Source organism: Zootermopsis nevadensis, unplaced genomic scaffold, assembly GCF_977971745.1.
Source record: "Zootermopsis nevadensis isolate Lab colony 2312 unplaced genomic scaffold, Znev_1.0 Znev_ptg000018l, whole genome shotgun sequence".
Taxonomy (NCBI): domain Eukaryota; kingdom Metazoa; phylum Arthropoda; class Insecta; order Blattodea; family Termopsidae; genus Zootermopsis; species Zootermopsis nevadensis.
Window position 1 is genome coordinate 5674201 of NW_028259150.1, and position 22272 is coordinate 5696472.

General features: G+C 34.2%; 3 protein-coding genes across 6 annotated transcripts; 1 reads left to right on the top strand and 2 right to left on the bottom strand.

Moving 5' to 3' along the window:
- Positions 1 to 381: 381 nt before the first annotated feature.
- LOC110837433 (transmembrane protein 177) lies at positions 382 to 5114 on the bottom strand. Of its 2 annotated transcripts, none has more exons than XM_087351186.1 (5): positions 4995 to 5114; positions 3976 to 4204; positions 2408 to 2698; positions 1716 to 1856; positions 382 to 723 (listed from the first exon to the last, which is right to left on the bottom strand). In XM_087351186.1, the coding sequence occupies exons 2-5, from the start codon at positions 4147 to 4149 to the stop codon at positions 514 to 516; spliced, it is 816 nt and encodes a 271-aa protein (XP_087207312.1). In that variant the 5' UTR covers positions 4150 to 4204; positions 4995 to 5114; the 3' UTR covers positions 382 to 513. The 2 variants fall into 2 exon arrangements, with proteins under 2 accessions (XP_087207312.1, XP_021935234.2); XM_022079542.2 differs by lacking the exon at positions 4995 to 5114 and adding an exon at positions 4769 to 4988.
- LOC110837375 (ELL-associated factor) lies at positions 5081 to 11544 on the top strand. 2 transcript variants are annotated; one of them, XM_022079416.2, is made up of 4 exons: positions 5081 to 5221; positions 5867 to 6098; positions 6962 to 7494; positions 9414 to 11544. In XM_022079416.2, exons 1-4 carry the CDS (start codon positions 5191 to 5193, stop codon positions 9509 to 9511), a joined length of 894 nt encoding a protein of 297 aa, XP_021935108.1. In that variant the 5' UTR covers positions 5081 to 5190; the 3' UTR covers positions 9512 to 11544. The 2 variants fall into 2 exon arrangements, with proteins under 2 accessions (XP_021935108.1, XP_021935107.1); XM_022079415.2 differs by having other exon boundaries at positions 5169 to 5736.
- On the bottom strand, positions 11465 to 22236 carry Chpf (Chondroitin polymerizing factor). 2 transcript variants are annotated; one of them, XM_022079412.2, is made up of 10 exons: positions 22091 to 22236; positions 21198 to 21315; positions 20779 to 20930; positions 20518 to 20673; positions 19261 to 19503; positions 17543 to 17709; positions 16099 to 16279; positions 15701 to 15976; positions 15107 to 15293; positions 11465 to 15007 (listed from the first exon to the last, which is right to left on the bottom strand). In XM_022079412.2, the coding sequence occupies exons 1-10, from the start codon at positions 22121 to 22123 to the stop codon at positions 14697 to 14699; spliced, it is 1824 nt and encodes a 607-aa protein (XP_021935104.1). In that variant the 5' UTR covers positions 22124 to 22236; the 3' UTR covers positions 11465 to 14696. The 2 variants fall into 2 exon arrangements, with proteins under 2 accessions (XP_021935104.1, XP_021935103.1); XM_022079411.2 differs by lacking the exon at positions 22091 to 22236 and having other exon boundaries at positions 21198 to 22084.
- Between the last annotated feature and the right edge of the window lie 36 nt (positions 22237 to 22272).

Genomic DNA, 22272 nt, shown 5'->3' on the forward strand with positions numbered 1-22272 from the left:
ATGATGAAAGTGCATGTTGGGGAAAACAAAATGCCTGAATATAATAAACCTATCCCAGTACCATTTTGTCCACAAGTTTCATACAGATTTTCCTGGGACTGAACACAAATAACCAAAGTGAGAAACAGGAAAGATGTAGTACTGTTTGCTACTCAGGACCTTTGACCTTGAAAGTGTGGACCAGATGGCAGTAAGTCTGGATAGAAATTCATAATTTGAAACATATTTGTTAAAATACTACATTATCCTAAGTTAAAGCCTTATATTTTTGACAAGGTCCATATGTCCCCTCCCTTTAGTGTTCATTCACACTTCCAAGGTCATAGTTTTTCACCTGTGCAACAGACATACTTAAGCACAAAGAACAAGAGCACACAGATATACAAGAAAAATTATATATTTGCTGACAACACTTCTTTCTTTCATTCTACTCTATATCAAAGAACCAAGTGGTATTGTTTCTTCTTTTATACAGTTGCCGTTTGTCCATTAACTACCGTATAATATAACACATTATACAGGAGCAGGAATGCTAGTGTCTGCACTGTGTGAAATGGTTGGAGATTTGTTTTCACTTATGACTTTTGTAGAGCTCTGTTGTTGATGATGTTTCGTAAGTTCTTCAAGACGTAGCTGGAAGTATTCTTTGCGAACCGTTAGCGGTAAATGTAACTGTCTCACCATATACTGGTCATTGCCTGTTGCTGTATATAATTTCACTCCCTGGAAAGGTACGACTTTAATTTCAGTACATAGTATTTCTATTAAATGCTTCTTATACTTTTTGATTTATTTTATCAGTTTCTCTCATTATACATGTGTGAAACATATAAAAACATACAGGATTTTGTCCAGAAACCTGGATGGAAGAGAGAACTTGGGAAAACTAGGTGCAAGTAGGATGATAATATAAAAATTGATCTTGGAGAAATGGAAAGTGAGGTGTTTACTGGTGGCTCTTTGTGACATCCTAATGAACCTTCAAGATCTGTAAAAATAGGGAATATCAATACAAGCTGAGTAACTATCAACTTCTAAAGTAAGATATTGTCTATACTATGGAGTTAGTTAATTATACATATAAAATGGCTGATGAAGCCCAAAGTAATTTCTGGAAAATGCTAAGGGAAGAAATGTTCTGTTAATATGATGGTTTGATATTTTAGGATACTTGTTAAATCCATTTGCATGTTTAAATTTATATACTGATTCTGATACATTGAAGATTAAAAAGTTTAGAATTTCAGACAAATAATGTTAAAAGTGTTGGATGGGAAAGGCATGTGAAAAATTCAGCACTTCATCCCGTCAGTCTCAAATCCAAGATTACAACACTGGAACCAGTAAATTCCATTATTTAGTAAAAGACTGATTTCAAATATCAGTATTATAAGTCGTGCAGTGAATTGGTGCCTATATTTTTAGTCTGTACCTTCATTAGTTGTTCTGCAAGTTTGTAATTTTCAAACACTCTTAACACTGGCTCTTCGTTAGTAAAAACCTGGGTGTTTGCCATGTGAAAATGCGAACTTTTACATTTTACATTCTGTTTTTGTTATCAATTGTCATGGAAATGGTACACAAGATATCTTATTGGAAGGACAAAGCGATAATTATAAACTGTCATTAACTTGGTTCCAGCCATATTCATAATATTTCTTTCTTCCAGTATTATCAGTGGCAAATGATATTCTTAAAGATAGTCCCTCATTTACCTTTTTCCCCATCAGTTTCCTGAGGGCAATATTTCTATTCAGTAGCTTAGAATAGAATTCAATGCCTCCTTTAATGTAGGTTTCTCCCAAAGCACACATCTGTTCATCCACTTGATTCTCATAATGGATAGTGGTAAAATCCTAAAAGCAATATTTCTTGTTATGCATTACTGAATATTATACAGTAAGACTATAATCTAGTTTTATTAGTACATTCACATTCAGGTCGCTTGGTACCTACCTTCCAACTGGTCACTTTACAGAAGCATTTATTCCTTAACTTACAATAACATGAAATTTGTTCACTTTTTCAGTGTTTGTTGTGCAACAAATTCAGTAATACATGAGAAAATAATATCTTGTCAAACTCTCTTCTTTATCATGTACATAAACCTGTTCTAGCATCTACAATTCTCAGAAAGACAAAGCAACTTTTTTCTAATTTAAATACTTTCTTTTGTCCTCATTTAACTTACTATGATGATTTTCTTTTATTATTATTCCTAACATGTCATATGTGCAGAGCCTTCAATTATTCACATCAAGAGAATAATGAACCAAAAGCTTTCAAATCTCATGTGGTACAAAAATCAGTTTCCTGTGCTGGCACTGGCTATGTGAGAGAGGTTCACAGACAATAAGTAATACTGTAATTATGTTAAGAACTACATTTACAAGAGAATTCATTGTACCTTCATAAAAGCCCAAGATCCGAATCCAAAGAGACCAACCAAGGAGTAGAAAAAACCTCGCAATGCAAGTGGCCGACTTAGTAAGTCCAACCTACTATTGCATTTTGATGCAAAGGCATACATAAATGTAATCACAAGGGCTGGAAAAATACTATTGAAATAGACATAAAGTGTTTGGACATGAGCAATTTCCCGGCCAATTGCAAATTTCTGTGCTTCCTCACTTAGTACCATTGCTGCAAGCAAGTTCTTGCCAGCCTCAGAACCCCAAGACACCTGATCCAGGTTCACCTAAATAACACAAGTTACATCAATAACATTTTAATATATTCATTCCACAAAAAGGGGGGGGGGGGGAGTATCAAGCTTTTGTAATGGATATCCTGATTAAAAGTGCAATGTAAGTACAAACAATGAATTTGAATGACAACTCACAAAGCATACTTTCTTTTTGCACAGACTTCCATTCTTACAAATCTTGAGTAGTTATTCTTATAGTTATGTTATTATTATTATTTTAATGCTTGCAATTGTAAATATGTTTCAGTTATTGTTATTTTCTTTCTGAAAATAACTAATTACTTAAGTACATATTCTGTACACATTAAATTTGTTGGATATAACTTCAAAGTTTTACATAATCACCATAAGCATTTTCTGGTAACTGAATTTGTGAGTGAATGGATGCACCTACAACCACTCATTCAAAACATGTCAACCTGATGTAAAAGGAAAAGGCATTATCGCAAACAAATCTGTCTTGCTGCATTGTATAAAAATATACAGTGATGAGCAGTCTACATTGATAGCTGTACTTCTATTAGTATTAGTATAGTAGCTAAAAAAATGTGGTTACAAGATGCAAACATATAGCTTGTAGTGAATGTAAAAATGTTGGAATAAAATAAATTGAAAAAGAACAACTTGGAAGACAGCTAAAGCTGGATAGATATTATTAAAATTAATTTGAGGAAAATAAATTGTGATAATGTGGTAACAATCTCCAATGACTGGATTTAGAACCTTGTAACCTGAGTATCAATTAGTATTTCTTTATTCTGAAATCACTTTTTATAAAATTCTCAAAAAATGATAGCATCTGCTTTTGTTAAGTGACATATTTCCTTATTTTATTTTAGTCTAAAAATCTGAAAGAAAAAGACCAATTGGTATAGATAGGGGATACTATTAAAATATACCTTGAAGTAATAGAGTGTGAGGATGTGAACTAGATTCATGTGGCTCATGATAAGGTTGAGGTTGGGTTTCTGGTAACAATATTAACACAGAACACAATGAGCAACACAGTACTGAGATGGTGACTGCCTGTGGGAGGAATGCTGTGAAGGACCACATATATAAGACCACCTTGGCATGTTTTCATTTCAACGAATATACATTATGCAAAAAGGAATATTCATTTTTCAAATGTGTTACTGCAAAAATATGTTGACTCAATATTTGTAAACAAAGACAGACACATACAAATTCTAACTGTAGGTATGTATTTCTTTCACAAGCTTTCAGTGTCACATATTTGTCAATATCATTTACTGCACGGTGCTTACAAGGATATGAGACTGATTCACATCTGAGGTGGTTTCATATCCAAAATTTGATGGAATTCCTATAAGCGCTCCTGTTGTTGTTTGTGTGCATCCTGCATGGAACATGTCGAATCCAAAGACAGTGAAAGGTTTAATAAGTTTACGCTCCTTATCAGGTATCTGCATATCATCCATCACATCTTCTATGCGTCTCTTAACTCTGGCTGGGAGTGGGATACCTATTCCGAGTCTGTGAATTAAAAATAAATTATGCTGTCTACTCTGTTGTTTCAGATAACATTTGGTCATATGCCATAGTTGATTAAAAATCACTCCTGGTTTATTGAGATGTTTATGCCCTTAGAAGGTATCTGGTTCAAACCCAACTAGGAAATGGCCAATATCAATATTTTATCTTATGGAAGATTATGACTACTTCCTCCCACCTCACCAAACATAGTCATCATACCAATGCTTATTCATTGTAAACAATCTTTCTGCCTGGTGTAGTACATTCGTTAGCAGTCTGTATTTTACAGGTATTGGGGGTTCAGATATGTGCCTAGGTCTCACTATGGTATGCTGTGGCTTCTCTGTCGCAGCACGATGGGAGAGTACCTTTAAACAGTCCATGAGTGCTACCATAAAGTCTGCATGATTTTGAATTACCTCGTAATTATTTTCTTACGAGCAAAAGTGTTTACGCTTTGTATGTAAAAATAATACAATAACTAACCAGTATCACAAAAATCATTTTCGTAAAACTTTCATTGGGCTGAGTGAATTTTGGAACTACAATCTTAATTTTACTTACCCATACATTTGGACAATTTCTTTATATTTATTCAGCAAAAATGTATCAGAAAGGAAATTTAATGACGATATGCCGATTCCGACACAGCATACTCCTCCAAATACAATTCGTCTTCCCTTTTCTGTAGTGAACCAAGAAATTACATTTCCACCTTTCATTTTTAAACCTATTAAGTATAATGTTCAACCACGGCTTCGTCTATGCCAACATTTATTCCCTTGCTTACATTGAATTTGATTGTCAGATGTCCAATGGTCGCGTTACCAACATACAGTAAAATATTGACGAATGTTCTTTAGCCTCACATTGATCCTTGTCGAAGACCATAGGTCTATTTTTGATTAACCAAGATTATTACAAAGAACGATTTACCGAATGAAACAGGAATTATCGTAAAATATTGGAAAAACTGTTGTTTAATCATGGTGATATTGGTATTAAATAGAGTAACGTGTAAGTCTTGTACATATGGTGTGGATGTAGTTCCATTCTTCTGATTGTAGTATTAATTCGTGTTCTGAATAATGTGCCTGTCTGTGATCCTGTTGCCTGTTTAATCGTACATCATTTGTGTTTCGTAATTCATCAGCTTCACGTTTTGTACAGTCCGTGTGTTTATGCTTTGGTGAAATAGGTCAAGTATTATGGGACACCTAAGAGGTTAATTCACTTGTTCATTTACTGACTTTGAGGCATATTAAAAGGGAAGAATAACATTTATGATTATCTTATTCATTAGAGTTTGTTAAATGGTTACGTCCAGTATAGAGAAACGTAAAAAGTTTTGTTAATCACCAGCCTTGTCACACGATAGATTAGTTTAGTTATATATATGCAGAAGTGCCAACTTAATGGAGTGAATGGCGATAATATGGCTGATAAGTTGGGGTTAGGGCAAGAAGTTCGTGAATTGAAGCTCGGACCAAGCTTTACTAACAGCCGAGGAGATTCTTTCCACACTTTGCGATGTAAGTTATACCATGTGAGATTGTTTGGCAGTAGAATTTATATATTTTGAGGTTATATATTTATTCACACACACAACATTGTTTCTGATTCAGCTATCAACTAAATATGTTTAAATTATTAATTTTACAGATGACTTCAAACCTGCAAGTGTTGATGTTAGCAAGGTTGCAACTGTCGATATTGGATCAAGTCAGCAAGTGACAGTAACTGTCCCTCATCTAGATGGAGCTGGAACACCTCATACTGTGTTCAAGGGATCACAACGCCCATACCAGAAAGAATGCGTTCTTATTATCGATAGGGTGACTGGAGAAATTACACTAGAAAAATTGAGTTCCAATATCCAAGTCAAGAAAACAAGGTATAAAAATAGTAATTCTGAGTCAGAATTAAGAATGTTTAGTGTCTTCTGTCATGTAAAGTAAAAGTAAGAAAATCTGCCACATTATACACCATGTAGGCGCTTGGAGGGAGAAACAGTATAGTTCCTACTCATTCTTAACCTCAGCACTAGATGGGGGTCAGTGGCCAGTGTCACCCCTGCCATGCTTTACCCCCAGGAAAGGACCCTGCTACACATTGGATAGCATGCTGTGTGGGCCCCAGAGCCAATCTGGATGCAGAGGTTAGAAGAAAAATCCTTTGTCCCCATCAGAGATTGAACCTCTGGTTATCCAGTCTGTAGCTAGTCACTACTATCCCAGGTCATGATTTCTGTCATTTGTTCTTTAGATACAAATGAAATTAATTTATCGCAATTAAAACTCTCAGCTATTATAAATACTTGTTAGCAATACTGGGTATGCTTGTGTAATTATTTTTGTGGTAATTCTGTAGTTGACTGTAAATTACTGTCATAACTATGTACTTCATATTTGTATTAGAAACAATTATCGTATTTGTGCTATGACATGTTCTACATACTTGGCTTGGGCCTATGCAGGATCTGTGGAATGTAAATGTATTCTGTTCTGTTCTAAAGGAAATGCAGTGTTCATAAACATTTGAAACTTATTGTTGTTAATTATTTTGTGATTGCTAATTTCTTCAGTTTGTTTGTGCGTTCTCAGAAAGGACTGTGTGAACAGAAATATCAGAATGGTTGCTTCTGTGATTTGATATGTGGACAATTTGAAATCTAAGTCATTTGCAATACTTTATAGTCTTTGTTTTGTTAGTGGATCATTTACATTACTTGTATATTTTTATTACTGTCTCTTTCAGAATGGAGTCTGTTCCTAAATTGGGACTACCTTCAGGTTCCTCGCGCCCTATGACACCAGTGGACTCGCTAAACTCTCATAGCAAGAACAAATTGCCATCTCCTCAGCATCGTTCCAATAAGAAAAAAACTTCTCCCAAGCCTAATCACTTAGCCTCCTCCTTGGGGTGTATTCCCCGTCACTCTCCTCTACATGCATCTCCTTCATACCCCTCATCCAGGTCCCCTCCTAGAGGCCTATCATCTCAACACAAATCTCCACCTTCACTGCCTGCAAGTTTGCCAGTGATTGGTCTTGATGACTCAGATTTGGGGTTTGGAGGTTCTTATGCTCCTTCACAACAATCCCAGCAGACACTTAATTTTCCTAGAGTGTCTCCAGATTATATTCGCCCTACAGATGATGATGGAGTAGGGGCAACTGCAAATGAGATTGGAATTTTGTCTGACACATCCTCATCAGACTCCAGTGATTCATCAGGAAGTGAGAGTGAACCTGAAACTCAACCAAGCAATAGTACAGTTACAGCAAATGGTAGGTATTTCTATAAGAAATTCTTACAGCTACTGTAGCTGTGCATTATGGTTTCTGAATTTTATGTATTGTCCTGTTCTCAGATTTCTGCACAATTACATTCACTGTTTCACAAGGTATTAAGTCTCTTTGCTAGTCCCGAATCAATACAGAATCTGAGACTGGGTGTGGATAGCTGCAGGGCTGGTTCTAAATAAACAATTTGATTTGAGGTTCTCAAGGCTTTCAATATTTATATTTATTTATTTCACAACACTTTTTCAGTAGCTCAGACTATATAGCATTGAATGAGTGTGATAATGAATTGTAAAGGAAATGGTCATGGCCTAATTTAAGGTACTATCCCATTATTTGCATGGAGGGACTGAAGAAAACCATGATTTACCTCAGTCAGAATAGCTGGCCTCTGGGCCAAGACACAGCTATGAAAATTATAATGTTCTTCTGGGTGGTGAGGCTGTGTTTACTCTTACAATTTTTTTTGGTAAAACGGCCCCAAAAATGGAGACAGTGTGTTTGTCTAAAACGTTGGTATCTGAATACTAGTCCACACAACATCATAAACCAGAAGATCACCAACATAACTAAACCACAGTTGAGAAATAATTGACAATTTTCTTATTTAATTACCCCTTTAATGCATACTCATTCTCTATACAGTATGCAGTTATGGAGTGAAAGTCCTATGATTAATTATGGTGACCTTTCTTTTTAAGATTTCCTAAATGAATGAGTCACTGCCAGACCCCCAAAAAGAGTCTTTACTATGTGAGTTCTGTTTTAAAGTTAATCTCAGAATCCATCTTAACTTCAGCTCAGAAGATGGTGGCAGTATGTATCTGTAACATGTTGGTGTTTTCCTATGAGTCTACATGGCATTACAACTCAGAACAGCAACATTGTCATTTTTACCACCATGAGAACCTCAAGATCTGCCACCTTAACTACGCTGGGCCTCTGCTTTTACCAGATTTGTACATGAAGAAAAATCATGGTTGCAATAAGAGTTAAATATTTCCAAAAGTGTTTGTTTTCATGGTTCATCTCAGAATTTTTCAGAAATTTTGCCCCAAACCTGATGCCTTTTCATCACCCAAGTTCTGTTAAATGGGGTTTTAGTTATGCATCATTGGATCCTCAAAGAGATACCACATAGAATGTTTGTAGGTTTAAAATCACAAAGTAACATTATATGGGTGGGATAAATTACACATGTAGCTTAGGCAGCATTAAAAAGGTTGAAATTCCTAGGCTGGAATGAATGTGCCTGGTTTAGACTCTTGAAAACAGTCATCCATATTCGTTATGTACTAAAATGATTCTCTTAGATTATTAGTAACAACATGTATGCTTTATTTGTACAATAACATCTCTTCATTTTTGGAAGTTATAGACAAGTTTAGTAGCAACCATTAGTGATAACTGGTTTGCTGTTGTGTGGTTAACATTGTATGTTTTCTAACTGAACTTGGTATCTTACAACGTTCTTCCCAAATCCAGACTTTTGAGTGGACAGTTAACTTAGAAATACTGACTTCATTAGAAATACAAAGGTTCATCTGTGATATGTGCTGTCTACTATTGTTTGATACTTTATTTAATGTGGCATATGAAAATAATATTTGTTATTGTCATACTCTAATACTTGCCATTCATCTCATTGTCATCAAATATATCCATCTTTCATCTTTAGGATTCACTGTGAGTCAGAGTACTCTGAAGAAATTTCACGTTTCTAAGATTATTGGTGGGGAAAAATTGGTAGGAACAAAAATTATATTTCCATTGTCTTTTAATTTCTTTGTGACTTTCTTTTAGGTTATGTTTATAACCAGCCTGGTAATAATATATGTTGTTTCTTCTGTCTCAGATATTGCTTGGACGTAGACCATAATGTGTATATGTTGCTGTGATTGTAGGTCACATGAATGGGACAGCATCACCCTCCCTCTCTATGCCGAATCATCTCCTAACAGAAGACCTGCAGCTATCTGAGTCAGGATCTGAGAGTGACTAACCTACTGAATACTTGGTGAGGTTGAAGTATTGTGAGTACTTACTGTGACTTATTGATCAGACACAAGATCGTTTATGACAAAAGAATTTGTTGTCAGATTACTTAAATGATGTTGCTTCCATTCCATTATCTAAAGTGACTGAAGTCAAAAGTGCAAATCTAATAGACTGCATAGTTTTATAAAATAAACCATTATATTTGAATCTAAAGTAATAATAGGAAATTTTCAATAAAATTCAGAATACTTTAAAAATATATCAGTATTTATGACAGATGAGTATTGCAAACCCTAAATTGTTGAAAAATAACAGTCTACTCAACATTTTGAGAAACTTTCTGGGTGGATGGAAAATTAAATGTTTTTAATGATTTCCTTTAGACCTTAGGAATATAGTTGTTCTCTTGTCTGAACATTGAGGGTAGGATAATTTTTTGCTGCTACTTGTACTTGTGGCAAAATGTACATATCTAGTTTACAGTGTGATGACATCTATAATTTGATGTAGACTTTGAATGTTTGTATTGAACCCTTCCCCTCCCCCAAGTCAAAATTCTAGATGTGTTGTTAGCAAGGGCCTCAGAAAATTGTGATCCACAAGTCTTAACATTTTGCAGTTACTGAATATCTAACTCTGGAGCAGAGTCTTTCCTGAGAAGCTTCATAGTGTGCTAGTAATATTCAGGTCCGAGATTATAATTTGAAGAACTAAAACTGCCATTGGCTTTCTATATAACTTATCCATTAAGCAATAATGATTGGAATAAAAAATAAAATAGAAATTAGAACTGTATTAATATATATCAGATACAGAAAGAACAACCAAAACAAATGGTAAAATTAGAGATAATTTAAAATTAAACAGCTTAGAAGGCAAACTAACTAATAACAGAATAAGATGGTGTGGACATGTTTTAAGAATGAATGAATGAAGAGAGAATCCCAAAAAAAGGTATTGAACATATCCAAGAGGGAGACCAAGATAAGATAATAAAAGATTAAGAAGGATATGGAAGAAGTTGAGGATGAGCTATAGGAATAGAGATAGACAGAGAGGCTTGGTTGTCAGATGACCCACATAAAATGAAAACATCTTAAAGCAAAACAGGTGCATAAGACAAGTGGCAACAGTAGTGTAATCAACATTTCTTTTCTTGCCTTGTGGGTTAGGCAGGCTATTCACACTGATTCTCTAAACTGACTGGATTTGAACAAAAGTTGATTAGGAGTAGTAGGTATAGCTCTAGAAGGGGTAATCCATGCTGTGCTGTGCTGACTAGTCTTATTTTTACATCCTATCATTTAAAGTTAATAAAAATATTGGGACACCTAAATAAAACAAAAAGCAGGAAGTACAGGGGCAGCATTATAGTGTTTACATTTTGCATCAAGAAACGAAAACATGTTTTTATTTTTACAAAGACCCACAGTAATCACTTACAAGTTATGTTCCAGCTTGTTTTGAAAAATATAAAAATATAATGAAGTATTATAAACTTTCTGAAAATTGACATTACTTTTCACATTGTTTAATGTAATGAGTGCAGTTTCAATCATTATCAGATCAGATAAAATTGTTCATTACTGTCTGGCTTTATGAATAATTATTATATCTGCAAGTGAGAATACACATGTTTTCATTATTCATCATGCACTTACATGAGTAAATTTGGTACTTCGCTTATGTGGATATTTTAAATATTTTATGTACCAAAGTTTGGTATAAATTTTTCAGACACACAGAAGGAAAACTTAAATGCAGTGCAGTGGTTAGAAGCAAAAAGTTTTCTTTTTTGTCCTGTATTACTTGAAGCATAATTTGTCATGTATAATATCATATGCAATGTGGGATAACTTTATTTATGAGTAAGTGATGATACTTGGTGTGAGGACAGTGGATTGCAGTTATCTTTCAGTGAATAATTTCTTCTGATTTTGTATTTTAAAATAAGACATGTTGAAAATCATATGTATTATCGAATATATAATTATACATAATATCAACTAACAATAAAAACACTCTAATCCAAACTCATGACAATGGACATCATATTATGATACCAAACAGTCTCAACTTCACAGGTGCATCAGGTACTTTCCGTGGTGGGTGCAGCTTTACTTAACATACTTACTCTTATGTATTTTGAAGTACAAAACCTCTGTTAACCGACCCTCGATTATCCAACTCCCTCATTAACCGACCGAATTTCAACCAGATCAGTTGCGATCAGTTTCTACCGGCGAGAGTTGGTAAAGCGAGGCCCTTAGGGAAATGATTGCTGTTTATTCTGTGAACCATAACAAACACTAAGTCCACTATGTGGGAATAATGTAGAGTTACTGTTTGTAAAGCAAGTGGTACACATAGTTACAACTGGGCTTTTAAATAATTAATACATTATCAAGCTCTAGGATGTAAAATGGGATATTTAGGCATTAAACATATAAATATTTAATAGTAATGAATTCATGCTTTGTAAATATTACATACCAAGCAGGTTAGCTCAAATGTAATGCTTCCAACTTGGGAAGCAGTTGGTTAAAATCTATACCAGATCACAGGCTGTCATGCTAAAACCTTTTTATGGTTTTCATAAGTTCTGTCACATTGATGCAGGGAAAATACTCTGAAGAAGGCCACAGGCATTTCTCCAGTCCTCTCAATTTCACAGCACATATCATTCTTTTTTCTTACTGTTTTGATTTATATTATATGGACATTCTTATGCTTCATATAGTTACAACTAAAAATCTAATTTCAAACTTTTGTGATGACCATTAAAATAAATTTACAATTAGACTGAGCACTGTGAATAAACATGTATTCATATGAACTATAATAGTAAAGAAAAAAGGAAATGATGGGCATCTTACAGCCCTTCTTCAGGTGTCTTGGGCCCATACTCAACTGTAGGGCGCCACCAACAGACGATATCCTAGTACAAGTTCGTTTATATTTCGGTCCCAGTTCATTCAGAATGGCAGTGTAAGATTAATATCAACATTTCTTTTACAAAGCTTCCTAAAGGCAACTGCACTTAAAAAGTATAAAAGTGCATACCATAGTTTGTTATAAACCTTCAAATATATATTGTGTGTCTGAAACAATACAGCATAGTTTTGAAGCTTTACTGTTTTGTGACATGAATGAAAACATGTAATATAAGAGAAATTGTGAAACATTGTGTTCTCTCAGCTTGAATAATAGACAATGCTGAGTCTGTAACTATACATACTGTTACTCAGGTGTCACAGGAGACTGGAATTAGTGATGAGTTGTATGCTGAGTGATGAATGGACATCACACTGAACTTTATTAACACAGGTATATATTCACAATTTCTCTTTCAATTCTTCTTCATTCATGTTTCTATCATTGTTACAAAATAACTAAGTTTTACATCTGAAATATAATATTTTGAACAAATTCGATACATATTACAAGACAAATCATGAAACTATCATTCGTAACATTTTTGGTAAATGCTATCACAGTCTCTTTTTACACATACAGTTATTTGCATAATCAGATAATGTTATGTGCCAGCCAGTATAATTGAATGTATCAATATAAAATAATTTAATCTTAATTTCACATAAGTTTACCAAATGCAAAATTATATTACATTAATATATGTTGGCCTCAAGGTCTGAGCATTGTAATAATATATCACTACTTTCATAATTCATGCAAAATTATTCATCTGTAGGTCTGAAACTTTGATTCCATTGTGTAAGGCATTCCTTCTAGTCCATTTTATGTCAGATAATTGCACTGATTCTTTTTTATTATGTATTTGCTATGCAGCTGTAAAGTGAAAATATCACACTCTATCTCTATTTTACTGTCTAGTGTGACTAGTCATGTGTTTAACGTGCACAATTAAAAGTCATAGTAATAATAATAAAATAACCTAAGGAAATACCATCTGTTCAGGGGAGGGAATGGCTTCATAAGAAAACAGAGCATCATATTATTGGAGGTACGCATCAGTGTCAGACCTATTAACATTAAGAAATTAAAACCTGTTTTTTACAAAGCTCCAGTAAGTATCCTCTTATCATTCTTTTCTGGCAATGCTGCTTTCTGATTAATGCCATTTTTTTATAAAGTGGATATGCCAGAACCCAACAGAGTTAGAGATGTGAACCACAGGCAATCCAAATTTCTTGAAAGTTGTAATATTATTATTATTTTTAAAAATTCAGGATCTGAGCTAGAAACTGAGGTCAGATTTTAGTCATTGCATAGTGATACTGAGACAGCAGATATTTCAAATGCAATGCTCACAGTTGTGAAGTAGCACACTGGAGAGCAAAGAGAAGAATAATAGTGATGTAGAATTTAGGTAGAAACATGTCGACTTCCCACTGCAACAAAGTCCATTCTCTACAACATTAGGTTTATCATAAGAGCATTGAAGAATGTGTTTCACCTACAAAGAAAACTTACTTTTGTATGGTTTTGTGGCATTCATGTCAGCATCACTAAGACTTACACATAAAACGTCATCTACATGTAAAATACAATTGTGTTACAGTGTGAGGAAGCACATGTATTTATTTATATGAGATTTTGTGGATAAACATTTTGTTAAGTTTTAAAATAATATTTTGAGCACCTCAGATCTTGTGTACTGCAATTTCTTCAAGGTTTCTACACAATCAGTTAATTACACATTTTTAAATCACCCACATTTTTTGTAATTTTGGGGGATATATTTGGTATCTATTTTGGGGGTACCCCTGCACTAAACCACATCATTTTTGGTACAAAATGACAAAGTATGCCTATTTTAAAGTTACTACATGCCCATGTTAATGTATAGAGCAGAAACTTGGGCATGGATGAAGGTAGTAGATATTAGTAGACTAATGGCAGCAGAGGTGATATTTTAAGAACTATAGAAGGAAATCCAAGAGAGAATTAGAAATTAAGAAGCTAGTAAACACCTTGGAAGTTGGATATTTTTTTGAGAATGAATGAAGAGAAATCCCAGAGAAGGTTTTAAACATGAGAGTAAAAATGAAAACACCCAAGAGGGAGACCAAAATCAAGATTAAAAAAAACATGGGGAAGATGCCACATAGAAGGAAGACTATGGCAAGAAACTGAGGAGGGACTGTCAGAAGGTAGAGAGAAATGAACAGGCTTAGTTTTTGGATGATCCACAAAGTGGAAACATCTTAGGCAGAAGATGCAGGGCTGTGACTGGCTACATAGTCTAATATTAACTGTGCAAGTTGACTTTTGCTTCCTAAATTGAAAGCTCTAGCTTCAGCACACTGAATGTTCAGATGCTGACAATTTCTCTCTCGGTAATGTAGCCGCAATCCAGGCTCAACAGCACGCAGAATGTGCAGACTTCCTGAACTGATGAACATTCCATATAATGAAGAAGGTGAAGTTGACTGGTTGTCATATTTCATGGTTATAAGTGAGTGAATGTCTCTGTCATTTCGTACAATTGGAATCATGTCTTCTATTTGTTTGCGTGCTGAGGAGCAAATGAAAAATATTTTTAAACATTAATATATTTCCATACTAAAATCTTTTTACATGTAAGTGTTATTAGAAACAGCTGTTTTGTAATCACCTGTGGTATAGTCATGAGCATGAAATGCAATGTGGCTGAACTCTCCAGTGTCATAATGGCCATATGTTTTGTCAATATCTAATTCCTTTGATCTTGTGCTGGTACTTCTATACACAATATCTGGATGATACTCTGAGAAAGGAATGGGACTGAAAACTTGCCAGCCCAATATAGTATTCATACGTACCTGAGGAAAATAAACAGAAGGTAGCTATGTCAAAATTAATTTTTACAAATGTTTCATCTTATCTACACATGTAAACAAATTAACATCCTGTGTTAAAGTTGTGCAGATACTTTACATGAAGTATGTGAAATATAAGAAAGAAATATGTTTCCTGTATTCAAACTCCTCTTTTAAAAGCATCAGCATAATGAAAGCAATAGACATTTTTAATTTAATTAATTTAATAATTTAAACAATTCTTTGTACCAGTAATGCATTTTAGAAACTGGAGATGAGTTTATGAAAAGTCAGTATCAAACTCATCCCTTTTGTCTCTGATTTATGGTAGATGGTCTTAATATCTTTCTCGAGCTGCCTTTGATACACACATTTGTTTTGAAGTATTTTTAGCTATCAGTGAAACTTACCCGATTAAGGTAATCCTGCCTTAGATCCATGTTCGACTGACATGTAAGGATGAGTGACTCTGGTGAAAACTTTCTAACAACTAAGTCAGCCACAACAAACTCCAGTAGTGGATCACTTGGAAACTCATAGGATGAAGGGATCTTTATAGATACCCAGGCTATTTTGCTTCCATCTTTTTTGTATCTGTCAGATAAAGTAAGAGCCATCTCCTTGACTGACAAAAAAATGTCATCCTTTGTACCTTTCCCAGGTAAACTTGGGTCATATAGCAAAACCTACAATAGCAGATAAGTTATAAGTAGCTTTAAATAATAATTTGTTTTCAATAAAAAGAGTAATTTAAGTTAAAAATGTCATTCATTACACATCCAGTATATATGAATTTATAAAAACATACCAGCATAAGAAAAGTCTTATCTTGCTTCTCCATACAAATCCTAGCATAGTTTTCCATGAACTTTAGTGCTTCATGCTTATATTCTGCTTCCACTGGCAGAACCAAGTTCACACGTACATTTTCAGTGACATATGGCATGGGTACCACTTCTACTCTGCCTAATGGCTTACATACCTCCACTCTGAAAATAAGGAGATGAAATTACTTCTCTTTTACCTAAGACATTTCCACTTTATGCAGGATGTATTAATGGAAATATTTTAGTATGTACACTGTATTCAGATAATAAAACCTTCAGATTTAGTTCACTGTATCCAATGTTTCCAAAAAAGTATGTTAGATATTTATTTTGTGTTAAAAGTAAATGTTGAGGCTTCTGCAGTGGAACAAGGCATAACATGGTAATATTCCAATTGGTTGATGAGATTAGGTGTTACCCTGTCCCCCACATTTGTGCTATTATGAATCATTCCAAATTAGCTTCTCATAATTAACAAATACATATACTGCTCCTTCATTTTATTGACTGAGCTATTACTGCTTATTCCAATCTGGAATATCATAAATGACCTAAGTCTTCCTTACCAGGCACAGAAGATCTATTTACTGTTAGTCTCTTTACTGACAACTATTGTGGGTTGTCATGATTAACAAGTATACAAGTTGATAAGTCTTGGTAGCTATAAAATATAAGTGATAATATTAGTATTATAGCTTTATATGGTGATTTCATAGCTATAAAATAGGCAGGAATACTAAATGTTACTGGACCAAACCAGTGCACACTGAATTACATAAACAAAAAATGAGACAGCCTATGATTACATAAAGGAGACTGAGCTGACATCATCATGTAGCACAACTGGGGAAAAAATAATTATATATGAAATTTTGGTTGGAAAACTTTTTGGAAAGAGATCATTTGGGTATTTCTTATTGAGCAGCTGATAGTTATCTAGTTGGTTAAGAAATTTTCCGCTTTATGGAACTCTGAGGTTCACAGCTTATTCACAAATGCCAGCCACTTGATTTTATCAGTCACTCCCTTCAGTCACTCCCTTCAGTCATGCCAAATAATCTAGACCTTCTGTAACAATTTAAACACACTAGTTCTTTTTGGATGAGGGGTGATTAGCCCTTAGCCCACCTGTCTGCACTGTACTTGTGAACTATGTCTGTTTATTCAATATATCTGTCACTACCTTTTTTCTGTATATGTAGGCCATTTGTTCTGTCTACAACACACCATACTCTTGTGACAAGGGGCCTGCAAATGATTGAAACATAGATGGTAGGGAAATACTAAATAGAAGTTTGAAAAGAGGGATGTATGAATATGCTGGATTGAACTCTCTGGATAGAACCCAGTCTTGTGCTCTTGTGATGATAGTAATGGTCTTACCATTTATTCTTCAAACACATGTTGCAAAACTAATTTCTGTACCTTTTATGCACTTCTTGTCCAGTGGTAGTGTCCCTGAATGCCAGGTCTAGACGATAATCCATACCACGGGAGGGATCAAATCTTCTGTAGCCATTTATCAAGTGGCGATACTGCAGATGTTCTCCCCACTCTGCCTCCATTTGTTTGATACTTGCATTCATCACATACTATGAATATTATACAAACATATGCTAGGAATATCTTAGTTTTACTAATGACTTCACTGCATATATATGTATTCTTGTCATAGTTCAACATACAATCTTACACAACAGTGCCTGGACAAATGTTTGATAAAGTTGGTCTCATTCTTGACTCTCCAATATGCTGTCTACTGGTCTTCTCATGTGTATGATCACATAAATATATTAAAATTAAAATTGCTGTACCTTATTCAACATAAATATGTCTACAGTTCTTATAGCAACAGCATAGGAAGACTAGTGGGATAATGCAGGCCTCAATAATAAATTACAGATTACAAGTTATATACATTGTAACAGACATCTGTATTTTATTGACAATCTTGCTCTTATATAAATATTTGGTATAATTATATATTTACTGCAGAGGCTTTATCCTTGTCATATAAAACAAAGTTTTCAAAATTCCTAGAGCTTCAGAAGTTTCACTGAAGGTTGAACAAACAATTTTTTTGGAAATTTTACCTTAAAATGGTTCAAACAATATGCTGTTCTTTGCTTCCAATCATTTGTATGCTTAATGCACACTTCTGTCACCACAGTACAGCAGAATAATAATTAATTAATACTGTTCATCTTTTGGAATGTACTGGACAGTGTGAAGAGATGGGGACAATGAAGGGTGGCATTTACATTTAGCAAGCATTGTAGTGACAATAAAAGAAATGGAATATATTATTAGATTAAAGAAGAATCTATAATTTTTGCCCAAAACAGTAAACTGTGAATTTCTTTCATGACATTTTTGGTGAGTTTTTTTTTTTGGGGGGGGGGGGCAGAAATTCTGACTTTATACAGGAGACACTATTACTAATTAGAGCCTATAAGAGCATATATTCCACTCTTAATGCTGAATTTATTATAGAAAATGGTCTGTATAACGTGAAGATGTGTTACATTACTGAAAAGAAAAATTACCTGACCTTTCCATAACTCCAAATTATTTAAATATTCATATTTTGCTGCTCATTACATAATGTACATATAATCTGTAATGCAGTGTGTTTCTATTTACCAATTAATTATCTGATTGATTGCTTATTGGTGCACATGAAATTGATAAAATTATCATTTAACCCTTCAAAGTTGAAGCTTGTCTAAATATTTAAGAACTTAGTCCCTACCTAAAAAACAACACTTCTCCATTACTAAGATCAAACAGTAACACTGTTTAAGGAAATGATGTTGCCACTCAGAATCACACAAACAACATTAATATAAAATGGGGAGTGATACATATACATACTATTGGGTTTTAAAGGGTTAACATCCCTATTAATTTCTGGATTGTTTTTCAGTATCAGCCTTGTTGCACCTAACACAGTAAAATTAAATGCTCTACCACTGTTAATGTACTAAACTGTTATGTATAAAGGACATTTATATAAACTGGTCTGATGGCATCAGTATACAGTGAATGACACAGCAGAGTTAAGAGAGATAACTATTTCTGCCTCTTTTTTTCAGAACATATCTAAAAAGAATCTTTCTTGACAATATTAAATTGTTTGTCACCTGTATATCTGTTTTATCTGCACCATCAAGTTTCTTCACATTGGAGAAATCTGAATGTAGGTATATTTCTGTGTCTGTGAAATAATCCCATCTAAGCACATCAAACCTGTTGGTTGGCACATTTCCTGATGGGCTTCCAACTGGCCAGGTTACGCTGTTTCGTCCCCCAGGAGTCAATTCTGACATGTTCACCAGAGAATTATGCAGTGTTGTTATAGCTTGTTCTTTGTGAACAAGTCCTACCTATTATGAAATAATAATGACAAATTATAATGTAATGAAAAAATTAGATTACTCAATAAGTAAATAAAGTTTATGTATAACATGAGGATAAGTAGGATTTGAGGTTCTTGCAGTGGTGAGTGTGAAGATGGATATCTTTTGGGTTTTAGCACCATGTAGTCTGGTATAAGTTTAGCAATGTTTCAGAGGTACTTGCATCCAATGGAGGCAGTAAGTACTTCTGTGGTTAATGTAATATATGGTAGGATGATTATTAATAATGAATTCAAATAGTTTGCTAATCTCTAAAGCCCATGACAATCACAAATTGAATTATGTTTCTAATTAGTACATTCTTTCTCACTGAATTGTTTTAAGAAACCAAGTAGGTCATTTAAAATGCACTTGCTCGGGTTAGGAAATGCATCAGATAAATGTTTACCAATGCAGACTTTATCACAGGTTAAATTTAAACACCATTCTTTTAAGCTAACTAGTTTCATGGGTATACCAAATTCAATGAGATTGCACTGTCAAAGTCTATATATTGTTCAGTGTACTAATTAATGCAGACTATCTAATCAGTAGTATTGTTTAGGATTCATATGCTAGAACAGGTCATCAAGGTGTAGAGTAGATTTAATTGTGTCGGTACAAGGTACAATTGCATGCTGCTGTTAACATGGTAATGAACATGTTGATTCCATACATGCAGGGAATTTCCTGATTAGCTGAGCAACCATCAGTGTTTCAAGAAAGACTCAGCAGCATAGATTAGTAGCAGTTGCAGCTATAGTATAAGTAGTAATTAGAAGGGCAGGAAATTATACTAGTAAATATGGTAATAAGTATTAATTTTAATTACTTTATCTGTAGTCAATTATTATAGCTATTGGTTTTTGCTTGTAACAATTCTGATACTGTGCAGTCTCTGTTATAATGTTGTCTCATGATACAGGTCTTATAACCCACATAATTCCAGGATACAAAGCAACCAACAACATTCTTAGCAATGACATTGTTTAGTTTACTTACCTTACAGAAGTAGGCATGTAGTTGAAACAAAATATTTGGCTCTTGAACAGGATAAAGTGTCAATGCAGAATCAAATCTGGAATCCCTGGCTAGTCTCTGGATATCATCCTCCATATTAAAGGTTCTGTCTAGAGTGTAACTTGTCAATGCATACCCCTGAAAACAGAAGATTGTGGTAATTAATTTGGTATTATTTGACTGCAGTCTACAAATGCACAATAATGATGCACACATGAAATATGAAAATGACATACTACATACCTGAATCGATTCTTGACATGAGATGGCTGTTGCGTGAAGTATACACCGTCCCAAATTGTCATCATCAGAATATGAAAATGCATTCTTAACACACCAGTCAAGTGATGACATTACTTTATGGATTACTGAGTTGCTAAGAAGCAAGCCAGCATCTGTAATGATATACATACTAGATACTAGAAGTAAGTCTTTATGAAATTTTATATATTTTTAAAACAAATTTTTTGGGAATCCAAAAGGACTTTAAAATTCTTCATAACACTCACATCAAAATCCATATAACTATTCAACTCAATCACAGCATTCAAGTTGAAGGAAAAAGGGATCTACTTCTTAAATGACTACTTGACAGCATGCAAGCAAATACAAAATAACATGATCAAGGATAATAGGAAAAATGTTATGGTTCATACCCATACCCAATGAACAGAATGAAGTATATTCGTTTCTCTTGCCACTTCCAGCATGGACATCTTCACTTACACTAATCCCTTGCACCATCTCATAAAGCTGTCGGGCTTTGACATATGTTGTATCCTTAATCAAGAAATAGAAGTCAAATTCATCCAAATAATTGTCGGTGATGTATTTAAGCATATGGAAAGGCTTCAGTATTTTTTTAGTGTCGGTGAAACCCACTATTCCACCAGGCATTGAAATGTTCAGCTTTCGAGGTCCAGGCGCATCAATGAAGAACATAACCTTATCTACTAGGTGTGCAATAGTTTTGTTCAATGCAACACCATGAGCAGATACATCATATTGTGACGACAAAACACCAACAAAAAGTTTTTCACGTATCCCTAATTCTGTTGAGTAATATCGAGGCCGATTCAAAAGTTGTGGCTTCTTCTGAGCCGCCTTGGGTTTAGCAGCGAGGTTAACCCTGGGTTCATATTCATCTCCTTTTGTTTCGGAATCACTACTTAGAGAACGACTACGAGACAGATGATCACTTGTATAACTTTCTCTACTCTCATTAAAAAGGCAATCATTTTCCAAAATAGGTGCGAGAATCAAACCCGTAAACATTCCCAAACATAAACCTATAATAAAATATTTGTTTTGCCTGCAAAGTGTGCTAATAAATGGAAACACCTTCATGGCTGGTTCTAAAAACTCATTCTATTCAACGTTCACATTTTTATAGCAAAAACTGCATTTTATTCATCACGTATTTACATGCCACAACTCTTTTGTCGCTATTAAGCCTTTTTTCCCCCCTAGGCTATGAGGATAACATTTTCACAGACTAATTGACTACGCATAGTTACCACTGGTTAAGCAAAAAAATTGAATGCTACTGCCATACCCTAATTGAAATTGCATATTGAACTGTATGCATCTCAATTCATTATTCAGCAGGACCAATTTCAAAACTTCGGGTTGTCATTCATCTGCAGGCATCAGTAGGTTATTTATTATGTACCACTGATAAGACCTATGTTTACGTCCATAGATAAGAAGAACCACAGAAATTGAAGGAAAGTTTTT

What these genes read in the sequence shown, in the direction of transcription:
- LOC110837433 (XM_022079542.2), bottom strand. Translation starts at nt 4,926, where the DNA reads ATGAAAGGTGGAAATGTAATTTCTTGGTTCACTACAGAAAAGGGAAGA. An exon ending in GAAATTGTCCAAATGTATGG is followed by an intron (nt 4,205 to 4,768) that starts GTAAGTAAAATT and finishes TTTAATTCACAG; the next exon opens with ACTCGGAATAGGTATCCCAC. An exon ending in GATCTTGGGCTTTTATGAAG is followed by an intron (nt 1,857 to 2,407) that starts GTACAATGAATT and finishes TATTGCTTTTAG; the next exon opens with GATTTTACCACTATCCATTA.
- LOC110837375 (XM_022079415.2), top strand. Translation starts at nt 5,601, where the DNA reads ATGCAGAAGTGCCAACTTAATGGAGTGAATGGCGATAATATGGCTGAT. An exon ending in TTCTTTCCACACTTTGCGAT is followed by an intron (nt 5,737 to 5,866) that starts GTAAGTTATACC and finishes TTAATTTTACAG; the next exon opens with ATGACTTCAAACCTGCAAGT. An exon ending in TAGTACAGTTACAGCAAATG is followed by an intron (nt 7,495 to 9,413) that starts GTAGGTATTTCT and finishes CTGTGATTGTAG; the next exon opens with GTCACATGAATGGGACAGCA.
- Chpf (XM_022079411.2), bottom strand. Translation starts at nt 21,882, where the DNA reads ATGAAGGTGTTTCCATTTATTAGCACACTTTGCAGGCAAAACAAATAT. An exon ending in GGACAAGAAGTGCATAAAAG is followed by an intron (nt 16,280 to 17,542) that starts GTACAGAAATTA and finishes CCTTATTTTCAG; the next exon opens with AGTGGAGGTATGTAAGCCAT. An exon ending in TGCTCATGACTATACCACAG is followed by an intron (nt 15,008 to 15,106) that starts GTGATTACAAAA and finishes TTTGCTCCTCAG; the next exon opens with CACGCAAACAAATAGAAGAC.